Source organism: Sarcophilus harrisii, chromosome 2, assembly GCF_902635505.1.
Source record: "Sarcophilus harrisii chromosome 2, mSarHar1.11, whole genome shotgun sequence".
NCBI lineage: Eukaryota > Metazoa > Chordata > Mammalia > Dasyuromorphia > Dasyuridae > Sarcophilus > Sarcophilus harrisii.
This window is the reverse complement of record NC_045427.1, coordinates 556870785-556893947: the sequence shown is the minus strand read 5'-3', so window position 1 is coordinate 556893947 and position 23163 is coordinate 556870785. Positions and strand designations below refer to the sequence as shown.

General features: G+C 51.8%; 3 protein-coding genes across 6 annotated transcripts; 1 reads left to right on the top strand and 2 right to left on the bottom strand.

Annotated features, from left to right (window-relative positions):
* Nucleotides 1-2202: 2202 nt before the first annotated feature.
* On the bottom strand, nucleotides 2203-5834 carry TWNK (twinkle mtDNA helicase). Its single transcript, XM_003755469.4, has 5 exons — nucleotides 4182-5834; nucleotides 3731-3971; nucleotides 3432-3539; nucleotides 2966-3107; nucleotides 2203-2773 (listed from the first exon to the last, which is right to left on the bottom strand). The coding sequence occupies exons 1-5, from the start codon at nucleotides 5431-5433 to the stop codon at nucleotides 2486-2488; spliced, it is 2031 nt and encodes a 676-aa protein (XP_003755517.1). The 5' UTR covers nucleotides 5434-5834; the 3' UTR covers nucleotides 2203-2485.
* A 67-nt stretch (nucleotides 5835-5901) lies between these two features.
* On the top strand, nucleotides 5902-6754 carry MRPL43 (mitochondrial ribosomal protein L43). The gene is made up of 3 exons (XM_012541962.3): nucleotides 5902-6107; nucleotides 6238-6344; nucleotides 6508-6754. Exons 1-3 carry the CDS (start codon nucleotides 5977-5979, stop codon nucleotides 6732-6734), a joined length of 465 nt encoding a protein of 154 aa, XP_012397416.1. The 5' UTR covers nucleotides 5902-5976; the 3' UTR covers nucleotides 6735-6754.
* A 1406-nt stretch (nucleotides 6755-8160) lies between these two features.
* Nucleotides 8161-21477, bottom strand: SEMA4G (semaphorin 4G). Of its 4 annotated transcripts, XR_004232464.1 has the most exons (17): nucleotides 20803-21477; nucleotides 18514-18695; nucleotides 16854-17173; nucleotides 15593-15741; nucleotides 15248-15310; nucleotides 14299-14397; nucleotides 13957-14050; nucleotides 13629-13742; nucleotides 13069-13232; nucleotides 12807-12976; nucleotides 12238-12382; nucleotides 11701-11923; nucleotides 11369-11484; nucleotides 11107-11267; nucleotides 10866-10927; nucleotides 9403-10640; nucleotides 8161-9229 (listed from the first exon to the last, which is right to left on the bottom strand). XR_004232464.1 is itself a non-coding variant. In XM_031955711.1 (16 exons), exons 3-16 carry the CDS (start codon nucleotides 16975-16977, stop codon nucleotides 9802-9804), a joined length of 2523 nt encoding a protein of 840 aa, XP_031811571.1. In that variant the 5' UTR covers nucleotides 16978-17173; nucleotides 18514-18695; nucleotides 20803-21477; the 3' UTR covers nucleotides 8161-9801. The 4 variants fall into 4 exon arrangements, 3 of the variants coding, with proteins under 3 accessions (XP_031811571.1, XP_031811573.1, XP_031811572.1); XM_031955711.1 differs by having other exon boundaries at nucleotides 8161-10640; XM_031955713.1 differs by having other exon boundaries at nucleotides 8161-10640; nucleotides 16854-17042.
* Nucleotides 21478-23163: the final 1686 nt, after the last annotated feature.

Here is a 23163-nt window from a genome sequence, read left to right as displayed (position 1 = left end):
GACGTCAGGGCTGGGCCACCTAGCTGCCCCTAGGCTAGAAATTATTAAAACTAACCGTCTCTGCTCCATCCTGTCAAAGAGATCTAGCAAAAACTAGGAGCTCTATTCTGCCAGACTTCATATACAAGAAAAGGAACCTCTATCTATCTCTGAAGACTGCCTAAAAATAGTCTTCCCACACACACTTCCACCACAGCAAGGCTAATGGCTCTGGGGCTCCATCCTGAGCTTATCAGCCAGAACGACCAACCATTAAAACTGTGCAGACACAATAGACACACTGGTAGGTATATAAAAATGCTATACAAATACAAGCCCATCCCCATGAAAGAATCAGGGATACTGGCTTGGGGGCCACCCCTGCAACTCCATACTTGAGGTAGGTTGAAAAAGGGAGCTGGTACAATGGGAAGGGAAGGCAGGACAGTAAAAAAGGTCAAGTTTGTGGGATCAGATGAGGCTCCCCATCCTGATACCATCTCCCTGGGTCTAGCTGAAGGGGCTGCTGGAAAGCACTGATTTAGGAGCCTAAGGTTAGGGACTTGGGACACCCTCATTTTCCATCCTAGGAGTAAGAAACAAGGATGAGGCCTTGGCATCATGGTATTGGGAGCATCACTGACACCTGGTGGTTATATGTGGTAAGACAACTTAAAAATCCATCTTTTAAAATAAAAGTCAACAAGGGCAGTGTGTTCAGGCTGGTACCTCTGGTGTGAGAACTGCAAAAGCCCTTTTCAGGGGACTGTTTATCCATCTTTGGTGTCCACTCAACTCTCACCTATGACTGAAAGAAGTTGTAGCATGCTCAGCAGTCACATTGCAATACACTTTCAGCAGGTGGCTAAACCAGGTTGAGGGTAACTGAGGAGTCTCAAACCTTTCCATAAGTTACAGGGGTTGTCGATCCCAAGTATATAGACTTCCCTGGTAGAATGGGTGGATTAGAACAACTTGTTCCAATGGCCACGAAGATGACTGAAGCTCCCCATAGAACTTGGTCACTCATTAAACATGCCAAGATCATCCACTGCATCCTGGGCTATTGCCTTTGTTGTTCTCAGAGATGACTCTGGAAGTGAATGATGACTTTGTGCTTGCTTTCTATGCTGTTTTCAGCAATGTTGCCAGATGTCTTCAAGAGAATGAAAACATCAAGCTCAACTGCCGCACTGATGGTAAATTATTTAACTTGAAAGGAGACAAGCCAAGACTAGTGGAGGGAGAGTTGCTGCATGACTTGTTAAAAGTCATCCAGCAGCAGATGCTTGTGCACCGAATAAAGCCTCTGAAGCTGAAATGCAACAAAGTATGGATTGAGTCTCTGCTGCTTGTGCTGATTCTGGCCTATTACCACCAAGAAAACAAAGGTTCTCTACTAGCCAGCAACCAAACCAGAACTATGGTTACAGCAGATGGAGAAATGTTGAATGCTGTGGGTATTTCACCTCTCTTGGTAGTATACTTTCCAGTGATGTACACATAAGATGAGGTTGATGCACGCTTTTCCAGAGGTAGTTCAATATTTGTGAGGCTCTGAAGGAAGGTAAGTAAGAGAAGAGCTAGTAGGCCGTCTACCAAACTGAAATTACAGAACTGTTGTGCTGACCTTGTTGAATGCCTGTAAAGAAGTTTGCATAGTATAACAAGTCGATGCCAGAAGTGCTTCATTTAATTCAGTCTTAGGAAGATTCTGATCACCTGGCAAGATACAGTACTGGACACTGAGGTCCTTTGTTGCACTAAACTACCAAGCATCTAAACTCCACTGCAGAGAGGGCAATTCTGATAGGCTGGTCATATTATGTGAATGCCAAAAGTACATTTTTCCAAAAAACTATTTTACAGAGAACTCACACACAGCATATACACGCATGGAGGTCCAAAGAAAATACAAGGGCACTCTCAAGATCTCATGGGAGATACTGGTATAAAAGACTGCCTAGCATGGCATGCCCTCATCAAAGAAGGCTGTGCTCTATGAACAAAGTAAAATTGCAGTAGCTCAAAAGAAAAATGAGACCTTCAAATTTAGAGATACTCTACTTCAAATGTTCACAAAGACTATTTGTGCCAGACCTGTGGTAGAGCTCTTCCAAGCTCATACTGGTCTGAGCTACCACAGTTGGACACACTGTATCTTGACTCCAACATAATGATTTTGGTCCTCCTTGAGAACAAAGGACAAAAAACAAACCAAAGTATTACAAAAATAGGTTTATTTTTCTAGAAAAAAGCCTATGACTTGAGTTTTCTTCCAGGTTGCTGACTACCTCCACTGGGGTCAGAATCACACATTGTCTTGGAGATGGCCCCATGTTAATGCTTTCTCTTCCAGAACTGCCAATTCTCTTGGCTCCCATACCAAGGCACATGAGGGAATGTTCCTGACAAACAACTCTTGATAAAAGCAAGAAAACTCACAGGTGAAATGGGTTTGGGAAGCTCCATGAACACAGCCTCCACACTGCTCTGACCATGGCTGTCAGTGGGGAGGAGGTTGGGCTGCTTTGTCTTTCTGCTTCCCAGATGCTCCTCCTCCTTTTCTAGATGGGGGCTTTTTAGGGTCTAGTTCATCATCCTTAACCTTCTTGAGGCGGGCCTTGCCCTTGGCTGCAGGTGAGAATGTCAGTGAGCTCTTATTGAATTCCAGGGGGAAGATGCCCACATCCCCATCAAAACGGTTCTTAGACACCTGTAGGTAGCGTTTCCCTGGACCCGTTACCAACTTTTTATCCTGAAGGATTAACACATTGTCTGCCTCCTGGCTGGCCTAAAAAGGAAAGGAAACAAAAGATCCTAAGGGAAAAGAGGATAAATGAATGAAGGAAAGATAAAGAGAAAAGTAAGGATGAGGATACAGGTTTTAGGGGGTACAGATAAAAATGCATCTTCCCACTGGAAGGCTTATATACTATAAAAGATCCTATCTTATGTACAAAGTGTATATTTTCAGGATACAGACCTTGGCTGAACCAAAAATGGATGCTGTTTGTAGCTCTTTGTCACCATCCTCTTTCCGGGGGTGAATAACCAGGGTCACATGACAATTGTTGTCTGTGGCAAACTTCCTGAAGGCTCCTACAATGTAGTCCTGTGCTGCAATCCTGCCATCAACCCAGGAAGGGTAGAACATTTATCAGTCTTTGGCAGAGAAATAAGGACAGCCAGATCCATACTATCCAGAGTTATTCAAGACAACATAAAGACATGAGTCACAGACAATAATACTCTCCTGCTTCTATCTCAACCTAACCCACTTAGATTTTTTGCTCAAGAACAACCACCAAAAAATGTATACAAGTGTACGTGTATATATGGCATTCCCAGGACACGCAGCTTGGGGGAGGAAAAAATGAACTTTGAGTCCAAAAGATACATATATACAAATTTGATATTGTTGAAGAATGAGGAATGAGATGAGATGTTACCTGTCTGAGGAGAGCTGCTCCTGCCCCATCATGAACTGCAAGTTGTCAATGATCACATGGCAGATATCATAGACATAAACCGCATGCTGCATTGTGTCCATCACAGTCCTAGGAGGGAGGGTGCACAGGAGGAGAGGGGAAAGGTCTACATCACCAACATCAAGTGTAGCCATCAACTAGCATTCTTGAAATAATGGCCAATCGGAGAGATCCTGAAGCTTCAGTTGTCAATTTCAGCCCTCCTTCAAATCAGAACAATCTGGACCTAAAGTCAAGCCACTCAAAACTAAGTTTCTTACCGGATACTCTGCTGCCCGTGGAAGGTCATAAAATATAGGGCCAAGTCCTCAAAGCGGTCGGCCCACTCATCATACTCTTCCAGCCTTTCTTCAAGCCGCCCCATGGCAAACTGTGTCAGCATGATCCTGGCCAGCCGCACGTTGCTAATCTCAAAGCTACCCCACAGTGTATTCACTCCCTGTGTACATAAGTCCAGTGCATATTCGCTAATGAATGTTGTCTTCCCGCTGCCAGTTGGTCCTGAGAGTTACATGACAAAGGTACATTTGAGAAAGGACTTAGGGGGTCACCACCACCCTCAAAGCTGCGGTACAATCAAGAGTTTTATCATTCAGATCCCTGACACTGCCCATAAAACCCCCAACCCCTATGCCAGGGAGATTCCCCTTGAGGACAGCTACCTTCCCCCCCCCAAATGAGAATGGTCAAACCCATCTTTAACACGGTCACCTGTGAAGACAGTTAACTCGCCCTTTCGATGGCCCTTCAAAAGTCGGTTGAGGTCAGGGAAACGACCCCAGCGCACTCCAGCCACTTGTTCCACATTCGATAATTCTCCCAGGACTTCTTCCCTCAGTTGCCGGAAAGATACTATAGACTTGTGGCCAGCAGGCAGGGCTGACCTTAATATTTTCTGCAGATTCAAGCCCTTAGTCAGAGCTTCTAGGGGGCGGGGGTACTGTTCTCCTGGCCTAACCAAAGAGCATCGTTTGGGGTTCAGCTTCCGGGCAAACAACTTGGCAGCCTCCCATGCACGCAGGTCATCACCCAGCCAGAGAACTATTCGACGGAACTGTTCCAGATAAGGAAGAAGGGTAGGGGGCAAGCAGGCTAAGCCTCGGGGTAATGCCAGCGTGGGCAGCCCTGTAGCCTGATGTAAAGCCAAGCTATCCAGTTCCCGACTGGTCAGCACCATTTCCACATCTCGCTGGCCAATCAAAGGCAGCCCAAATAGGTTATGGTAGGCACTGGGGCGAGGCAACGTGGTCTCCACGTAGCAGACGCCATTCTTTTGACTTTCTGCCTTCAGCAGCTTCAGTCCTCTGAGGCTCAGCCCCCCCGGGGAAAACCATGGAAAGACCAAGCTTCTGGCGGGCCGAAGATAGCGCACATTGAAAAGCTTCAGCGTGGCATCAGACACCTTGGTCAGACCGAACATTGTTCGTGCCACCTGAACCTCCTCTGGGTCTGGCAGCTCGGCCAGTGGCACGGCCCGATCCCAGATTCTCAGAACGTCACCACCTGGACCGTCCAGAGCCTCGCTTCCTTTCCCTTCACTAGCCAAGGACCCAGCCGTGCCACCCTCTACACAGGCCTGCAAGTCCTCCCAGTTGCCCTCAGCCAGGCTTCCAGTGCAAAGAAAGTGGCCTGTGGTCTTATCAATGAAAAGACTGTGGGGGCTGCCCTCAATCCAGCTCTCTGCCCCGGGACCCCGCGGCCCCTGGAACGGGCTGGGCGTGCGCAGGCAGCTGTGCCCGTCCTGGTAGGGGACTCCCCTGGATCGGAGATACTGCCTGATCTCAGCGGCTGTGACGAGCACCGAGGGGGTCTCGGGGGCCGGCAGACCCTCCTTCCGGTAGGGCCTGCGGGGAGACGCGGGGACAGGAGCCCGGGGGAGGCCCCTGCACCCCACCCATGCTACGGGCCACCGAAGCGGCAGCAGGGCCCGCATGGGGCCCCTGCTCTGGGCAGAGACCCACATCTGCGCTCGGTTTCCAGGAGGAGGAGGGAAGGGGCCGACACTACCTGGGACTCCTCCGCAGAGCCGGCCTGCCGCCAGCCAGAGAAGCGAGTCTGAGGCGCACGCTCGGCACAGAACCGCCGCCCTTCCATAGCCCTTTGCTAGGGGGCTCCTTCCTCACAGGCTGCCCTGTGAGGTCATGACCCCGCCGCCCCTAACCGCGAGACCCGAGGTTCCCCCGCGTTCTCCCCTCTCGGGCCTTCCTTCCAGGGCGGGACGCTCGGCAACTACTCCCGCTCCCCGCGGCGCCCAGAAGCTTTTCCGAGGGAGCGCCCCGACATCCTCCGAGCCGCGAGGCGCCCGCACCAACAACGTGGAAACGAGTCGCGTGCTAGTTGTTGACCTCGGAACCAAAACTCTGCGAGCTAGAGGGCGACCGCCCCGCCGCCGGAAGTTGGGTGTCTTCGCCCCACCTCCCCTTCCCAGAATGCCTCCTCGCTCCCTGACTTCCGTCTCGCTTCCTAGCTTCCGGGAGTTCCGGCTTCCCGGCACGCCGTAGCCGTCATGACGGCCCGCGGCACTCCGAGCCGCTTTCTGGGCAGCGTCCTGCACAACGGGCTGGGGCGCTACGTGCAGCAGCTGCAGCGCCTTAGCCTTAGGGTCAGCCGCGACTCGCCTTCGTCCCGCGGCGCCAGGTGGGGGCCGCGCGCCCGCCGTTGATCCCTGACCCCGGGAACGGCTTCCCCTGGCCCTGTGGAGGCCTCAGCCGGGGAGGAGGCGGCGGGCCGCAGCGCCTGACGCGCGCGTTTGCCCTTCCGCCCGCAGGGAGTATGTGGAGCAGCACGTGACGGACTTTGCTCGGAGGAACCCGGGGGTCGTGCTGTATGTGACCGCGAAGAAGTGCCACGTGCCGCGGGTGGTGGCGGAGTACTGTGAGTTCGGAGTAGGGGCGGGAGGGCGGGGGCTGGGTTGGGGGTCACTTGAAGTATGGGGAGCGGCGAGGGGCAGGAGTCGGGCACCGCGCTCTCCTCCTCCTCCTCCTCCTCCGGCGGACCTGAGAGTCTCTTTCCTCTGTGCCCATTCCCTGTGGCTCAGTGAACGGCTCTGTACAGGAGGTAGCTCTCGGTAATAAGACGGTGGACGAGGTGGCTGCGCTGATCCAGAAGCTCGCTGACCAGTCAGGCCTGGATGTGATTCGTATCCGGAAACCCTACCATACCTACAGCCCGAGTATCCAGGGGCAGTGGCACCCCTTTACTAACAGGCCGCCCCAACTGGGCGGAGAAGCCGTTGCCAACAGCCCTCCCCAGAAACTGCAATAAAACGTCTTTATTCCCTCAGAGCCGTCCTGCATCTTCCTTCACCGCCAACTGCCGCACCCCAGCAGTCTCCTAGTTGTCCCTGAGCTGTTGGCATCATGACTCCCATGGGGGCAGTTAGGAGGAACAGGACTTCTAAGCAGAGATCTGATTGCCAGAAGCAGCTAGAACTTCACGTCAGCTGATCCCTTAGAGTCGCTCTCTCTATACCATCACATTTTGGAATCTTGTGGGTTCTTGCCCATAGACGATTCCCATTTGTATCTATCCCCAGACTCTCCCAACCTGCCAGCTTCTCACACTAAGTAGGTCTAAATAGAACTCTAGCTTTATGTCTAAAGTCTTCCCACCTTCCCTAGTGCTACCTTCTCTCTCTAGTCAGAGGCACCTTTGCTCTGCACAGGCTCTCATTACCTGTCGAAGTTACTGGCAAAAGCCTTCTGGTCTGAGAGTTCTGCCTCTCTCTTCCGTTCTCCACCAAATTGCCAAAATGGGTTTCCTAAAGTAGAGTATGACCATGTCATAGTAGATTCCCTGTAAACTCTAGGATCAAATAGGGAAACTTCTTTTGACTTTCACAGCCTTTCCCAGTCCAGACTAGGCCCTAGCAACAGACTAGCATCCAGGGTCATTAACCATGCCCAACACCTGCTGACTCCAAGGCTCAGATGTCACTTCCGAAAGTCTTTCTAGCAATGTGTCCGGCTTTCCTCTTCCCTCTGAGATTATCTTCTATCTATACACATAGTATGTGCCTAGTTGTTTGCCTTACTAGGTGAGCTCCTTTAGGACCGATTTGCCTTTCCATAATTTTAGCTTTTTTTCAAAGTATCTGGGAAATACGTGTTGCATGTGTGTATATATATATATATATATGAAAAGAAAAATTTCGAGATTCCATTTAGTGGTAAATTCTATGAATTGACATGAATTCTGTAGTTTTTAAATCTTTTCTACTACCCTAAGGAAGGTAATCAGAAATTTGGTCCTGGATTTTTTTGAACCTTTGCTGATCTGTTCAGTTTTACTCCCACCCCAGGACCTCTTGTAAAGATTAGGAATTGGAAGTTTCTGTAGGTATTCAGTATTTTCAGCACCTTTGCAGCTGCAGGCCTAGAACACTTTAAGTTGGGCTGACCATGATGTGAACTGGGCACAGATGGAACACAGGAGGTTGTTAAACGTTTCTCCTGAGGGACTGCTTGTTCCTTGATGTCAAGTCTCTCTGTGTTAGCCCCTCCATCGAAGCTAAGAGTGTGACTGTGGTACCACCGGCCAGAATCCAAATAATTATATCGAGATCATTTTGAACTTGGTAACCCCTGCTGTGCTCTGGGAGTAGATCCTATAGGAAGCAGACCCTTGCAGCAGGGCCTTTGTTTTATTTCCCACCAGGCTGAGGAGAGTACCATTGTATGAACTGGACAAGGACCACGAAGTTTAGAGGACATTATTTACTGACCAACAGGAAGGAAGTGGGGAGATGAGCCCAAGTTCCACCCCCCTCCTCAGCTGAGCCTCCAGCAAAATGCCCTCTGCCCTACTCTGCCCTCCCCCAGGAGCTAGTAGTAAAATAGAGCCCTTCCATGGTTCTCATAATAAATACATTCGGCTGAAAGAAGGAAAGGGTTCATGGTGCTGTTTGAAGGGCAGTAAAAACATGGTAGTCCTGGGTTCTCTCCCAGCATCAATAACAGTCATCGTCCTGGCCCAAAGGAGTTAACAACCCCAGTCGGGTTTTTGATTGTCCCATCTCATTCTGGGGGTCTTTCCTTCACTGACCCAAGGACCCCTACAGCACCACAGTGAAGTAGGACAGAAGCAGGACCAAGGAATCCCACCTCCCAGCCTGCCTACTACCTGCCCTTTGCATAGTTTCAGTGGGAGTGGTAGGAAGATGGTCTTGGGGGAAGTCACTCCCATGAAATGTCCATGGACCAGACATGTCAGAAACAGGTTGGGGACCCCAGGCAATGAGGGGAGGGACAGTGCAGCCACCATCTCATTCTTGGCAGAGCCTGGGGGGCTCAGGGTGTACATGTGTGACCTTGTTTATGAGCATGTATAGGTGTGAGCAGGTATGTGAGGTGTGCATGGAGCTATGTGCTGCTTCCTCTCAGTGCCAGACTTGGAGACAAGGCCCTGAGCCGGGACCGAAGAACTGGATGGGACTGAGCTCGGCGTGTGCTCCTGGACTAAAGAAATACCCAAGGGTGCCTATGGGAGAAGGTGGGGAGGGTTTGCATCACCTGGCAGACACATGCACACCAGGCATACTTCCTTACACACATGCACACACGCTGCTCAGGTGGTTGCACTGCCAGACCTTCTATCCAGCATAGAAAAGGGTTATTGGGCACAGTGTGGGCAGCAGGGTCTCAGACTTTTCCAGTCACCATTAGAACTCAGCACCGAGGCAGGAGGTGGGAAGCAGATAGCAAACATGGAGGCTCTGCTGCAGCTGCCCTCTGCCTGCAGCCCACCATGCAGCTGCAATGCTGGAAAGAGACAGGGGCGCTCTGAAGCAGCACAATCACTGGGCAAGAGGCCCTGTCTACATGCCTACTGCCCCCTCATTTCTTCTCGGCTTTGGGGAAGAAGTCAAAGACTTCCAGCTACCTCCCACCCTTTCATTTAGGAATTGGGGATGGTGCTTCACAAGCAGACCTACCTCTCTGTAGCTCACTCTTTGAGGTCACAGGTTCTGCAAAGGGTGCTTGAAGGATGGCTAAAGGTCTAGGGGCCTAGACCCCTGACCGATGGCCCCATTCAGTCATTTTGGAGGGTGGTCTCAAATGGGACATGGGAAGATGGTCTGCTATGTGGTACAGGGCAATGATGACCTGGACCCCTGTAGTAGGAGTTGAGGGGTAGGACTAAGGCCTAGAAGGCTAAGGGCTAAAGGATCTGTTTGAACAGAGGGTGTCGGTCTAGAAGTCAGCTCTGGAGGCTGGAGAGGGCAAGTTAGGAGCTGGAAGGCCGGTAGGGGTTGGGGAGAGGGAAAGGAAGGACCTAGCCCAGGTGGCCAGGGATAGAGACCAGGGTAAAGGGGAACTGGGTGGTGGGTGGGTTAGACGGAGCTCTCATCCAGCCTCTCCACCAGCTGTGTGTGCTTCCGTTTCTCCAGAATTCGGCTGAGCTCCTCTGTGAAGGAGCAAGGTAGAGTAGGTGGCCGGTCCTCATTCTGCTGCAGCAATACATAACTGTTACCATTCATCCTCCTCAGCCGGCTGGGCAGTGCTGCCAGCCCATTGGAGAGCTCAGTAGGGGGAGGAGGTGGGGGAGGAGGAGGTGGTGCTGGGGTTCCCTCCCCAGGAATTATCCGGAGGCCACCACCCTCGGGTCCTCCTGCCCCATCTGTCCCCTCTTCCCCTTCATCCTCCTCCCCAGGGCACTGACCGGAGACTGTCTGCAATTGGACAGCAGAGCCCCCTGCCCGGCCAGTACCTCTGGCCAACGAATACTTGCGTCGGTGTCCACTGCCCCGCAGGCAGGCAACATAGAGGAGCATGGAGGCCAGAACGAGGCAGAGACCACCCAGGGCTGCAATGGTCAACACATAAAGGAGACGAACATCTGGGGTCAGGTGGGCACCATGGGCTGAAGGAGCCAGGCCTGGGGCTAGGGCCGGGGCTGGGAGGGATTGCTGCACTGTAAGGCCATAGGAGGCCAGCAGGCTGCGAAGCCCATTCTCTTCTGCATAGCAGCTGTAGTGACCACTGTGCTCTGGCCGGGTGTCCATCACCAATAAGCCATCCACACCCACACGGTAGCCGTCCCTCCCGTCCATCAGCAGTCGACTCCCGTTGAGTAGCCATGAGGCCCGGGCCAGATTGGAGGGCTGGTCACAAGGTAGGAGCACATCATCCCCCCTCAGCACCGACCGGTTCCTGGCTGGCAAATGTGCTTCTGCAGGCAGGAAGGAGATGAAAGCCTGATTGTTGGGGCAGGGGACTGGGAAAGGCCCACAGCCGGGAAATAACTTTCACCCTCCCCCCATCCCCCGTCCGGCATTACTTGAGCAGGCTGCCAGGATGAGAGACAGAGAAAGGAGAGGTTCCTATTTCTGCTGCCATGAGAGAAGGTGAAGCCATGCCCATGCCCACATACTGACTGCGCTGTGCTGCCCGTTACCTGTATTCTCGCTGCCCTCACAGCCACGATTACCTCTCTCCATATCCTGTATCAGAGCCGTTCTGAAATAAAACAGGGCAGAAAGCATGAGCAGGAGCATCGTTCAGATTCTATCTGTCCAGTAAAAGAAACCAAAAACCCAGATCTATACCCTCTGGGCTTAAAATTCAGGTGCTCACCCCGCCTCCTCCCTCCCCCCAGAAATCTAAATTATTTCCTCCACCCTTAGCAGCCCCAGTACCTGTTGGGTACCATGGTAGCTTCCTGGCAGGCCCGGACACTAGGATCCCAGCCACAGTAGGGGTCCCGGGCCAGGATACAATCATAACAGGAGCTATACCGGGAGCAGTGGGACAGTGGCAGCTGGACCACCCCAGTAGGGGCCCCCACGTACAGGCTGTGCTGGGGCCAGAAGGAGGCGGGTAGTTAGTAACAATTTCTCATGTCCCACACAATGAATGCTGAGAGCCACCGGAAAGAAATCAGTTAGATATGGGGAGTACCTGGGCAAGGGAGATGACCAGGTTCTCCACAGGCTGGGGCTCCATGTACACCTGGGCTTCCTCAATAATGTGTATACCAAGGCCCAAGACCACAGCTTTGTGGATCCAGCCATCAGCTGAAAGGGGGTAGAAGCAGGAGCACAGTCAAGGCCCCACCAGGGGCCCCACCTTTCGCCCAGGGGCCCAACATTCAGCAGGCTCAGGATTAAGGACTGGGAGTGGGGATGGGCAGCGTAGTCTGGGCGATGTCCCGTGCTTAGGAGGTGGTAGGGGGACTTGAGGAGTGGGTGCTGGTAGGATCAGGAGAAGACTGTCCCCCCCTGGGGCCGCACCTGTCCCCAGGAAGAGCACATCGTAGGTTGGGCCAGCTGGCACAGTGACAGGGGTCCCCACAAGCCGAGTGTAACGAATGTTCCGCTTCAGCAGCAGGGGCCGCCCCCGAGCCGGCCCTACACCCCGAGCCATGAGGGGGTGCAACTTCACGAAGTCCAGGACAGGGGAGGGGAGGTCTTGAGAGGAGTTGTAGCCCCGCCTTCTAAGGCCATCTGTGATGCACTGGGGGGACAGAGGCTGTGTGAAGCAGCTGCCCTTTCTTGGATTGAACCCCTAGGGGGAGCCTTCCCAGGATCACCTTCCAGATGAAGAAACAGGTCGAAAGAAAGGGAATTTCTGGCCTAAGTTCACATAGGGAGTCAATAGAGCTGGAAGTGGAACTCAGGTCCTCTGACTTCAACCGTAGCTTCTTTCATCCCACACTGACATCTCTAAGGGCCCAGCCAGGAGAAGAACAGAGAGCTTCCCTATCCCCACCCCAGATCGGCTGGATGAGAAAACGGAGGGCTAAGTAGGACGGGCCACCACCTCCTCACCGAGCCTGGTCGGGGCTCCGGCACCATCCCATCGTATCGGCCCCAGCGCCGTGAACCATCCTGGTATTCCATGTAGGGGCCAGAGAAGGAGGCCTGGACATCCGACAGGTCGTAACGGCAGATGGCTGAGGCCTCTAGGGTCCTCCTGGGAGGTGGGGGGAGGGGGGATGATTCAGATCCAAGAACTAGATTGGCCTCTCCCTGGCTTTCAGAGATCTAGGACAGAAACTGGGGGGGCGGGGGAGGGGAGAGAAGGGAGGGTCCCGCCTCTCTGCCCTTAGACTTTGTGGCTGATTGGCTACTGCTGAACACTCAGCTGAGCCACCCCCACTGTCTCAGCCATTGCTGAGGTCAACATGCCTGAAATTCCTCCTCGGCGGCCAATCCGCCCCCTGAAGTGCTCCTTCTCAGGTTGGCAGGGTTGGAAATGCCCAGAAATCTGGCCCTGGAGACCTCGGCCTCCAGATAGGGTCTCTCAGGTGAGAGAGTTGTCCGATCTAATCCCCGCGCCTTCCTCAAATGCTTCCCCAACAGCCCAGCCCCCACTGGGGTTCTCCTCCAGTACTGACCATTGAGCAGTCAGGCTAAAGGCTGCATAGAAGCGCGTGTGGGCCCAGGAACCCCCATCCAAGCTACAGACGCTGCGCAGGGTCTCGTACAGGGGGATGTGACAAGCCAGCCGGGCCTTCAGGAAAGACGTCCACTTCTTCTGTAGGATTTTCTTCCCCCCTAGGTCACCCTACAGCCACAGAAGGGGTGGGCTCAGCCATCTCAGGTCTGGGGAGACCGTTGCCCAAAGTGCCCCAGCCTGAGGGCCTCAGCCCAGCTCACCTTGCAGACTCGGGCTACGCGGGCTACCCGGTGCCCCCGGCTCTGGGAGAAGCCACTCCCTTCCTCTGTGGCGCGCTCCGTGAAGAAATAATAGACTTTGTCGTCATCCCCCACAGTGCTGGCCTCGCTTTCCCGGATGAGGACGGAAAACACAAACTCCGCATCTAGAAAGGCAGAGGCCTCTGAGGGACTGCGTCCTCCTGGGATGGGAGTGCCCATCCATGTTTCCCCCGACCTCATGATTACTCTATGGACTTCTCCCCAGAGTTTTCATTTCCCCATCTCTAGGGATTTCTCCAAATCAATGTAAGGTACATTAATCTAGAACATTCTGTTTATCTGGGAGCTGAGAGGAAGGTGAAGAAAAGGTCCCAGCTGGGCCTAAAACAGATCATATTTTTAAATGAAAGGAAGTATAAACAATGGAAATACACCTTCCGTCCCCACCCCCACCTTTTTGTCCACGGGCTCCAAGCTTTACTTGGCCCTCCTCTTGGAAGCGCCAGCCAGCCCTCCTCCTTGCAAGCCGGTGGGCCCCTCTGGACCTGTTGCTCCCTTACCATTGAGCCAGTGTAGGGGGGACTCCTCAGTTCGCAGGGAGCGGGGGTGGCGGCTCCGACGAATGTCAGGGATGCTGCGGAACTCGTATCTTGTGGCAGTGTAGAGGCCACCGTCTGGGATCGGGAGACATTGAGCACAGGGTTAGGGCCGTCAGCTCTGGGGGGGGGGGGGCGTCACGTACACAAGGAGGGGCTGCTGGACACGGGCAGAACATGTCACGCGCCCCCCGGGTGGCAGGGAGACGTGCGAGGTAGGTGGGAGCATCTGACATGGGGGCAGCACATAGCATCACACTGTGGCAGCGCGTCACACACACACAGCACCCACCAACGATCAGCCCTGTGTAGCCCCTGGCTGGGTCATAGGGACACTTCTCCTTCCCCTCCTCAAAGCTAGGAGGTAAAGTGAAGGCTTCAGAGTCCTGGAGAAAGACAAACAGCTCAGAACGGGGCGGGGAGCCTGGGAGCAGAACAGTGGCGAGGCTACAGTCCCTGGGGGAGTGGTGCTGGGAGCCTCTCTCCTGGGGGGTTAGGAGTGAGCCCGAGGACTCTCCAGGGCTGAGGGACCAGAGGCCGGGGAGTGGGATGGCCCGGAGGAGGCGCTGGGCCAGGCTAAAGGCTGCCCTGGGCTGGGGCAGGGAGGGCGGGTGAAAGGTCAGGTCAGCCTTACGATGGCAGCACAGAGTGGCTGGAAGGCATGAGTCCCACAAGCATAGAGATGCGTCGCATTCAGACGCTGCAGGAACCGGACATGGTTGAAGCACTCAGTCTAGAGGGGTCAGGTTAGAGGGACAAAGGTGGGAAGGGGCATGAGTCCCTGGCCAGGCTAGAGGCTCCCGTCCACCGGAACGCCTCCTAACATCTTTGCCTGCTTGGAGAGTCTCGACTCCGCTCATCCCCTGCTATGCCCCCTTCTGCCTCTAAGCCATCTCCCTAATTCTTTGGTAACTGTGCTTCAGCACACTTGGCTTCCTTTGAAACCTCCCGTATTTTATTTTGCAGTTAAAGCTCTGGGGTGGTGGGTGTCCTGCCCAACGCAGCTACGGTACAAACAAGCCCATGAAGCCTGTGGTCTCCTGGGCAGCTCTCCTCCTCCCTGCCTGCTGCTCTTCTGCCAGGACTCCTCCTCCTCCCTGAGGGACTGCACCCGACTGCCTAACATCAAGGACCCTTTCACACTGCTGACTCCCAGGGCTCTGGGCTCTAGCCCTGGCCGCTCTCCCAAGTTCCAGACACAATTTCATGTATCTGTTAAATATTCCCTCCGCATGTGTCCATGTCACCTTAGAATCAATGGGTCTAAAACTCATCATCCCTCCTTCAAAATTCGCTCCTCCCTATCTTTGTCAATACAACTACTGTCGTCCCCTTACTCAAACTAATTATGCCCCTGAGCCCGACTATTCTTTAGTCCCAGACCTAATCAGCCACTGGGTTCTGTCAAGCCACCTCCCTCCCCCGCCCCCAGCCCAGGCCCTCGGCATCTCCTCCTTACTCTAGCATGTAAAACTTCTAACGGGAGTCCCTGCCTCCACTCTCTCGCCTCTCCATTCACTCAATGGGATATGGGGTTTGGAGGTTGTAGTGAAGGGGGGAAGGGACAGGGAAGTCTTACCTACCTGGTTATTTCTTCCCTTCCGGACACATTCACTCTGAGTCTCTGGGGATGCTTCCCACTGGATCTGTGGGAGGGAAGGGAAGATGCTTCTTGGGCTTCAGACTACTATGGGGAATGGGGGGGGAGGGGAGAGTGGTGAGGGTGCTAGGGACAGGGAAGCTCATGGATTCCCATAGGAAATTTCAGATAGGATGGTCATGGATCTAAGTTATATAAGAAGACCTAAGGTATACAGACGTCTGCAGGGCAGATTGAGATGGGGCGGGGGGAGGCTGAAGAAGGGAGTATGTTAAATAATGTTAAATTGTACATGCACCTGGAACATAGAGGGTATAGGGGGGCTAACCTCACGGTGGGTTCCATCTCCAATGTCTTGGGCATTAAGAGAGAATAAGGCCCCCCGCGCTCCTACAAGCAACCTCCCGGATGCCTCCTCCAGCAGCAGTGTAGAATAATTGTAGGCATTACCCCCGAAGTGTCGGGCCTCAGAGAGCTCTGGAGAAGATGTGGAGAATGGGTATTGATCCTCTAGGCTCAGTTCCCTTCCAACCCTCAAATACTGAAACACCCACATTTGCCTGATCCTATGCTCTTTCTCTTACAATGGAAACTTATTTTTGTCTAGTTATATTGAATTAATGCTACTTTTTTTTTTTTCATGTAACAGGGAACACTTTTAACCTATTTGTATTTTCTTGTCTTAATTTTACTAGAAGGACAGAAAGGTTAACCAGTGATTAGGTAAGAATATGGGTAGAAAAGTCCTATTACTCTAAATATCATGCACTCAAGAGACCTGCTGATTGGATGTCAGTGTGGGTGTTATTAAAAATAAAAGGTCAGTGGGGGTCAGCAAGTGACTGAGAGATCAGAGGTCTTGTGGCTGTTAGGTTCGGGTGAACCTAAGTTGACAACTGGTGAATAAACTTGACCCAGAAGAGTCAAGAAGATGAATCCTATATGGGTGTGGAAAGATCCTGGATGAAACCAAAGACTTGAGGCCTCTAGGGAGTCTAGCATCAAAAGACATGCTCCTAGACTAGAGGAAATCTTGAAGGTTGAGCCAAGCCTGAGAAACTAGAACTAAGAATAAGGTTAGAAAACTCAAGACATTCAGCAGCTTCACCCTGAAAGATTTTGTGTACTATTCTAATGGACTTGACCTGGTATGTCCCTTTATCCCTTGCAAATGAACTCTAGAAGTCCCATTCTTATGGACTGAATTGTGTAGCTGACAAGCACAAGAGAAGGAACAGATACTAGACTGGAGCATCCATATCTAATATGTAGAAGGAACAGTTATTAGAATCAATCATATCATATGATTTAGTCCAGGGACAAAGAAAACCACAGATTTAGGGCCTCAAGATGAGGATAAGAAATTTGGGAAGTGTCCACAGAAAGAAGGGGAAAAAAGCCCTTGGACCGAGATTAAGTTTCCATAGGTGTTGAAATCAATGAGCAGCTGACGTGGTGCCTCCAGGCTCAGGCTTGAATCCTGACTTAGCCAGAGCCCCTGATCTTACCCTGGGCCCCAGATTAGCTTCTCCTCCCCTAGCCTCCCTGCCCTCACATCCCAAGCCTCAACGGGATGAGGTCACCTTCACCTTCGTAAGGGATAGTTGTCCTTGGCGTGGCATCCAGCTCTCTGGCCGGTCTCCGTGGTGGGGGTCCAGGAGCAGAAGAGACCATAAAGAAGCACAGAAGAAAGGGCCCAAGCCCCTCCCACATCTTCCTAGGGAACCCAAGGATAGCTCAGATCCAAGAGAGCCCCCAGGAGTCTTGTGAGTGGGGGACTAGGAAAAGAGTAAAGGGGAAGTCAGTGATGGGGAGATGGTGTCACAAAATCATAAGGGGTCACAGTCCAGGGAAACTGGGGCCCTGGGAGTCGTGGTCACATTCAGGTGTGTCCTGGCTTTCTACGATCCTGTGTCCACAAAATAAAAAGGGAAAAGCACTGACTCTCATACTACAATAGAGCTTCAGTTTAATTAATCTGTTCCAAGAATTAATTCTACAATCCTTCCCTTTTCACACACCCACAACCATACACATACAACCACACCCACACACAACCATGGAAATCTGCAGACTGAGTCTTTTGCCACTGAGTTTTAATTTGTCCGTTTTTTGTTTTTTTTGGCTGAAGCAATTAGGGTTAAGTGACTTGCCCAGGGTCACATAGCTAGGAAGTGTTGTGTCTGAGGCCAGATTTGAACTCAGGTCCTTCCTGACCTCAGGGCTGGGGCTCTATCCACTGTGCCACCTAGCTGCCCCAATTTTTCCTTTTATTTATCTCCCTTTGCTCTGTTTTGTCAGATATGTATTTTTTTAATTAGCTTCTGGCTCATCATAGAACATTAGTCCTGGAAGGGACATTACAGATCATCCAATTCCTATCAAAAGTAGGAAACTGAGGCCTAAAGAGAATCAATCATTTGCAGTCATGCCTGACTCTTCTTGACCTTATTTGGGGTTTTCTTGGCAAAGATACTGTATTAATTTGTCATTTTCTTCTCCAACTCATTTTACAGATGAGGAAATCGAGGTAAACAATTTTAAGTGACTTGCCTAGGGTTATTTAGCTAGTGTCTGAGACAAGATTGCCCAAAGATATATAACAACACAATTGCAACTCAAATCCAAGGTTTTTGATTGCCAGGCCAGGGCTATGAGCCATATTTACCCCTTCATTCATTCATTCAACAACCATTTGTTAATCACCTGCTATGTTCAAAGAATGATGTGTGCCTATTCACACTGGATGTGTTGCCACACACCCATGTGCATGTATTCATATGTCTCTGTGTTATCTACAAAATGTGTATCCCTGTAAATCTGCAGATATGTAGTTCTAAAAAGTCTTCTCTGATCTTCAGAGAGAAGTGACTTTCTTCCCTATGAACCTCCATAACAGTCTACTAAGCTTTCTCCTCACACTGATCATGCGATGGTTTATTACATACATGTTTTCTTTTATCCTTGCCACCTCCCCCCCCCAATTTTAGGTTGTTTGTCTTCCAAAAACAGGACCTATATGGTTTCCTCCACAGACCAAAAACCCAGAAAATGTTCATTATTACTATTAATTCATTCATATATTAGACACCCACTCTGTGTAAGGCACTCTGCTGTCTAATACAATGGAAATAAAAAGAGATGAGACTCAGAATCTGTTCTCAAGAAAGTTGCACTCTAATGGAGTAAAGATACATGCACAACGAACAACAATATGGGACAAAGACAGGTGCAAAGGAGAAGTCCTACCTGGGGGATGGGGAGATTCAGAGAAGGTGACATGGAGAAGGTAACACCTGAGATGGGCCATGAAGCCAGGGGAAGACTTGAACAGAGAGAGATGAGGATGGAGTCCCCTGCAGCCTGAGCAAATGAAGACAGAGGTCAAGGTGGGGTCCAGGAAGAGCTTTACTCAAAGTCCTTTCCTCTTCCTGTGAGGGACATAATTCAAGCACCATTATTTCAGAAAATTGAGGGTTGGAGAAACTTAGTGATTTGACCTGGGTCCCATAGAAAAGTAACTGGTGGTGCCAGGGATACAGTAGCCTTTTTTCTCTATAAGTCCTTAGCTGAATTTCATGTGTCTATCCATGTATTGATTATTTCCACATATGTATGCCCATGCACACCAAGGTCTGCACAGGGAGCCTAAATTAAGGGTATACTACTGGTTGGAGCCTAAAATTCCTCCTAGAGAGGCAGAACGCGAGCCAGCTGGACTCTGATCCACATGGGGATCAGGAAAGGAGGCCAGTACTCTCCAGTGATTTCTTTTTGTCTCCTCTCCTGCTCCACCCCCACCCCCCAGGCACTGGGGTGGGCACCTATGAGCATAAGCTCATGATACTATTATTATCCCAATTTTATAGCTGGGGAAACTGAGGCAAAGGATAAGTGACCTGCCTGGGATGACCCAGTTAGTGTTTGAGGCCACACTCGAACTCGGGTCTTCCTGAGTCCAAGCCAAAGCATTCTACTCACTGTACCACCTAACCTGCCTCTATACAAAGAATAGCCTTAGGCCCTCTAGTCCTCTTTGACGGAGGGCTGGGAAGTTCCCTGATGGAGAGCTAGGAAGAAATGGAGGCAGAGGATAGACAAAGGGGACAAAAAGGGAAATAAACAGAAGGGGATAATGACTGGAATCCCAGCCAACAGGAAGATCACACCACCAGCCAATCCCATGGGCTTTGGTCTTTCCTCAGGTAAATATTAACCAGCGTGCCCCGAAGGAGGGGGAGAAGCTGCAGGAACAGCCTTGGGGAGTTGGGATGGGGGAGGGAAGTGGGGAAGCAGATCATACCATGTGTGTGGGGACCAATGGAGTTTAATTAAAGGGCAAAGGTTGGGATGGGTGAGGACCTGGGGAGGCGTAGTTGTTTGCAGAAGGAGGGTATACCGTTAGCCCAGTACCATTGGACATGAGCCGCTTTGGCCGGACGCATAGGTAACATGCACAGATACCTACCTACACAAGGACAGATACATGCAAGTATTCTATGTACAGACACGTACATGCAGATGCAAGCATGAATTCATGTTCAGATGCCTGTGTCAATGCCCAAAGCCATGCAATCGGGGAAGAAGGGGCTGGTTCTGCGCTGCAAAGACCCAGTCTTCCCTGAGGAGGGGAAGGGGATAGGAAGGAACTGGGAGCAGTCAGGTAGGGATGACAGTAGAGCGAGTATTAAAAGGGCTCTGCTTCTTTCCCCAGGCAGGGCTGTGGGGCTGGGACCCAAAGTCACCAGCGCCTCCAGAACAATAATTTACTAAAAATGTTTCTGTGTGAGGAGGAGCCTCTACCTCGCGGATACCTGCCGTGATGGGCCAGTCCCAGGGACTTCCCTGCAGGTGTTCTGGGGGCACAGTCCGTCACAGTTCTGGCGGGGCCTTCCCCTCCCCCCGCCCGGTGGCTCCAGCTGCAGGTGGCCTCGCAAGTCTGGGGCCTCGGCCCCTCCCCTCCCCCAAGCATGACCTAACTGGATAAGGAAGCATCTCGGCGGCATCCTGTCCGGGACCCAGGACAGAACCGGGTCAGCGGCCCCGCTCCTTCCTCCGGGCCCAGGGGAAGACGCCCCCTCCCCCACGTGGAGCAGGTTCCTCCCGGCCGATGGGGGCTCCTGGATAACCTCATTCCCTCCCGTTACAGTTTGAAGACGTTCCTTTCTCCTGTCCTCCGGGGCCTGCCTTGCCCACCGAGCCCTAGTCCCCGCGCCGCGCCGAGGGGGCACCCTCACAAGACCCCCGCCTCCGATCCCCAGGGGCCGCTCCCCGACGCGGCGGGCGGGCGGGGGTGCGGACTCCGGCCCGGCTTCTCTGGGCTTGCACCTGCGGCGGCCGCGCGTAGCTCCCGCCTCCCGCCGCAGTTCCCGGCCCGCTCCGGCCCGGGCACCTGCGGCCCCGGCTCCAGGCCGAGAGGGGTGGGCGAGGCCCCACCTGGCCAGGGCCCGCTCCTGTCCCCCGACCCAAATCCGGAGGCCGCGGGAGGGAAGGCCGACACCCCCGCCCCTCACCCTCCACCTCCCCTCCCAGACACACCTTTCCAGGCTTAAATCCGGGTCCATACCGACACAGACGCCACCGCTCCAGCAGCACAGCCCCGGCCCGGAGGGGGCGGGGCGGGGGCGTGACAGGATCGGCGCGGGGGCGGAGCCGGGGCGCGGCTGGGAAGGATCCCACTACCTTCGGGATGCCCCGCCTCGCCTCACCGAGCACCCTTGACCCCGGGGTCACCGCCGCAGCTCGGGTCACGCCCCCCTCCGACAGGCGGCTCCAGGCACCTATTGCGTTAAGTCGGGGGCGGACAGAACTCCGGGACGTGCAGGGGAGCCCGGGTTGCTCTAGCGCCGGCTCCGGGCCGAGCGCGCCACCGGACCGGACAGGCTCTGAACCCTGCCAGCCCGGGCAAAGGGCTCGGCCCCAGCACGTCTCTCAACCACTGGCTGTCTGATGGAGGGGCTGCGCTCTGCGTTCAGAAGTGCCCGCCAGGAAGACTCCTTCCGCTTTCTCGATGGTTCGCTCCTGGGGCACAGGCAGGAGCCGCAGTGGTTCTCTTCTCCCCGATGTCTCCAGGGACCTCGCACTATTGTTCATCGGAACCTCCGCATCGGGGCTGCGCCCCCTTGTGGCCCTCGCTGCCTCCTGCACTTTGACTTACATCCTTCAACTTGGTCGTAATGGAGAAACGGAGGCAGGCGGTGGCGGCCCAACCCAGATCGGTTCTGCTCTGCATCCAATACGGGAGGGAACCTAAAGGCTCCTGGAGGACCCACCCGGCCCAGTTATAGGATTCTTGAGTCCATTAACCTGCATTCTTGTAAACGTTTTTTTCTTCACACCTACCTACGGGTAACAGATTTCTCCAATTTTTCTCTTTCCCTTCCTGCCTCATGCTCCACCCAAAAGAATGTAAATTTTGATGCTGAAACCTCAGATCTTTTGGCGTTCAAGGGCTAGATTTTTTTTTTGTCTTTTTTTTTTTTTTAATATAGCTTTTTATTTACAAGTTATATGCATGGGTAATTTTACAGCATTGACAATTGCCAGACCTTTTGTTCCAATTTTTCCCCTCCTTCCTCCCATCCCTTCCCCAAGATGGCAGGATGACCAATACAAGTTAAATATATTAAAGTATAAATTAGATACACAATAAGTATATATGACCAAACTTATTTTGCTGTACAAAAAGAATCAGGCTCTGAAATATTGTACAATTAGCCTGTGAAGGAAATCAAAAATGCAGGAGGGCAAAAATATAGGGATTGGGAATTCTATGTAGTGGTTCTTAGTCATCTCCCAGAGTTCTTTCTCTGGGTGTAGCTGGTTCAATTCATTACTGCTCCATTGGAAATGATTTGGTTGATCTCATTGCTGAGGATGGCCAGGTCCGTCAGAATTGGTCATCATATAGTATTGTTGTTGAAGTATATAATGATCTCCTGGCCCTGCTCATTTCACTCAGCATCAGTTCGTGTAAGTCTCTCCAGGCCTTTCTGAAATCATCCTGTTGGTCATTTCTTACCAAACAATAATATTCCATATTATTCACAGACCATAATTTATTCAGCCATTCTCCAATTGATGGGCATCTACTCAGTTTCCAGTTTCTGGCCACTACAAAGAGGGCTGCCACAAACATTTTTGCACATACAGGTCTCTTTGCCTTTAAGATCTCTTTGGGATATAAGAGGGGCTAGATTTAAGGACTACACTTTTTTTCTTTCTTTAATATTAGCTAATATTTACATAGGACTTTTTTTTAAATAGTTTTTTTATTTACAAGTTATATGCATGGGTAATTTTACAGCATTGACAATTGCCAAACCTTTTGTTCCAATTTTTCCCCTCCTTCCCCCCACCCCCTTCCCAGATGGCAGGATGACCAGTAGATGTTAAATATATTAAAGTATAAATTAGATACACAATAAGTATACATTACCAAACTCTTATTTTGCTGTACAAAAAGAATCAGACTGAAATATTGTACAATTTAGCCTGTGAAGGAAATCCAAAATGCAGGCAGGCAAAAATATAGGGATTGGAATTCAATGTAATGGTTTTTAGTCATCACCCAGAGTTCTTTCGCTGGGCGTAGCTGGTTCAGTTCATTACTGCTCCATTGGAACTAATTTAGTTCATCTCATTGCTGAAGATGGCAAGGTCCGTCAGAATTGATCATCATACAGTATTGTTGTTGCTGTGTACAATGATCTCCTGGTCCTGCTCATTTCACTCAGCATCAATTCGTGTAAGTCTCTCCAGACCTTTCTGAAATCATCCTGTTGGTCATTTCTTAACAAACAATAATATTCCATAACATTCATATACCACAATTTATTCAGCCATTCTCCAATTGATGGGCATCTACTCAAGTTTCCAGTTTCTGGCCACTACAAAAAG

What these genes read in the sequence shown, in the direction of transcription:
- TWNK (XM_003755469.4), bottom strand. Translation starts at nt 5,433, where the DNA reads ATGTGGGTCTCTGCCCAGAGCAGGGGCCCCATGCGGGCCCTGCTGCCG. An exon ending in CACGGGCAGCAGAGTATCCG is followed by an intron (nt 3,540 to 3,730) that starts GTAAGAAACTTA and finishes CCTCCCTCCTAG; the next exon opens with GACTGTGATGGACACAATGC. An exon ending in CCATTTTTGGTTCAGCCAAG is followed by an intron (nt 2,774 to 2,965) that starts GTCTGTATCCTG and finishes TTTCCTTTTTAG; the next exon opens with GCCAGCCAGGAGGCAGACAA.
- MRPL43 (XM_012541962.3), top strand. Translation starts at nt 5,977, where the DNA reads ATGACGGCCCGCGGCACTCCGAGCCGCTTTCTGGGCAGCGTCCTGCAC. An exon ending in CCTTCGTCCCGCGGCGCCAG is followed by an intron (nt 6,108 to 6,237) that starts GTGGGGGCCGCG and finishes TTCCGCCCGCAG; the next exon opens with GGAGTATGTGGAGCAGCACG. An exon ending in GCGGGTGGTGGCGGAGTACT is followed by an intron (nt 6,345 to 6,507) that starts GTGAGTTCGGAG and finishes CCTGTGGCTCAG; the next exon opens with TGAACGGCTCTGTACAGGAG.
- SEMA4G (XM_031955711.1), bottom strand. Translation starts at nt 16,977, where the DNA reads ATGTGGGAGGGGCTTGGGCCCTTTCTTCTGTGCTTCTTTATGGTCTCT. An exon ending in GACAACTATCCCTTACGAAG is followed by an intron (nt 15,742 to 16,853) that starts GTGAAGGTGACC and finishes CATCTTCTCCAG; the next exon opens with AGCTCTCTGAGGCCCGACAC. An exon ending in GAGATGGAACCCACCGTGAG is followed by an intron (nt 15,311 to 15,592) that starts GTTAGCCCCCCT and finishes TCCCTCCCACAG; the next exon opens with ATCCAGTGGGAAGCATCCCC.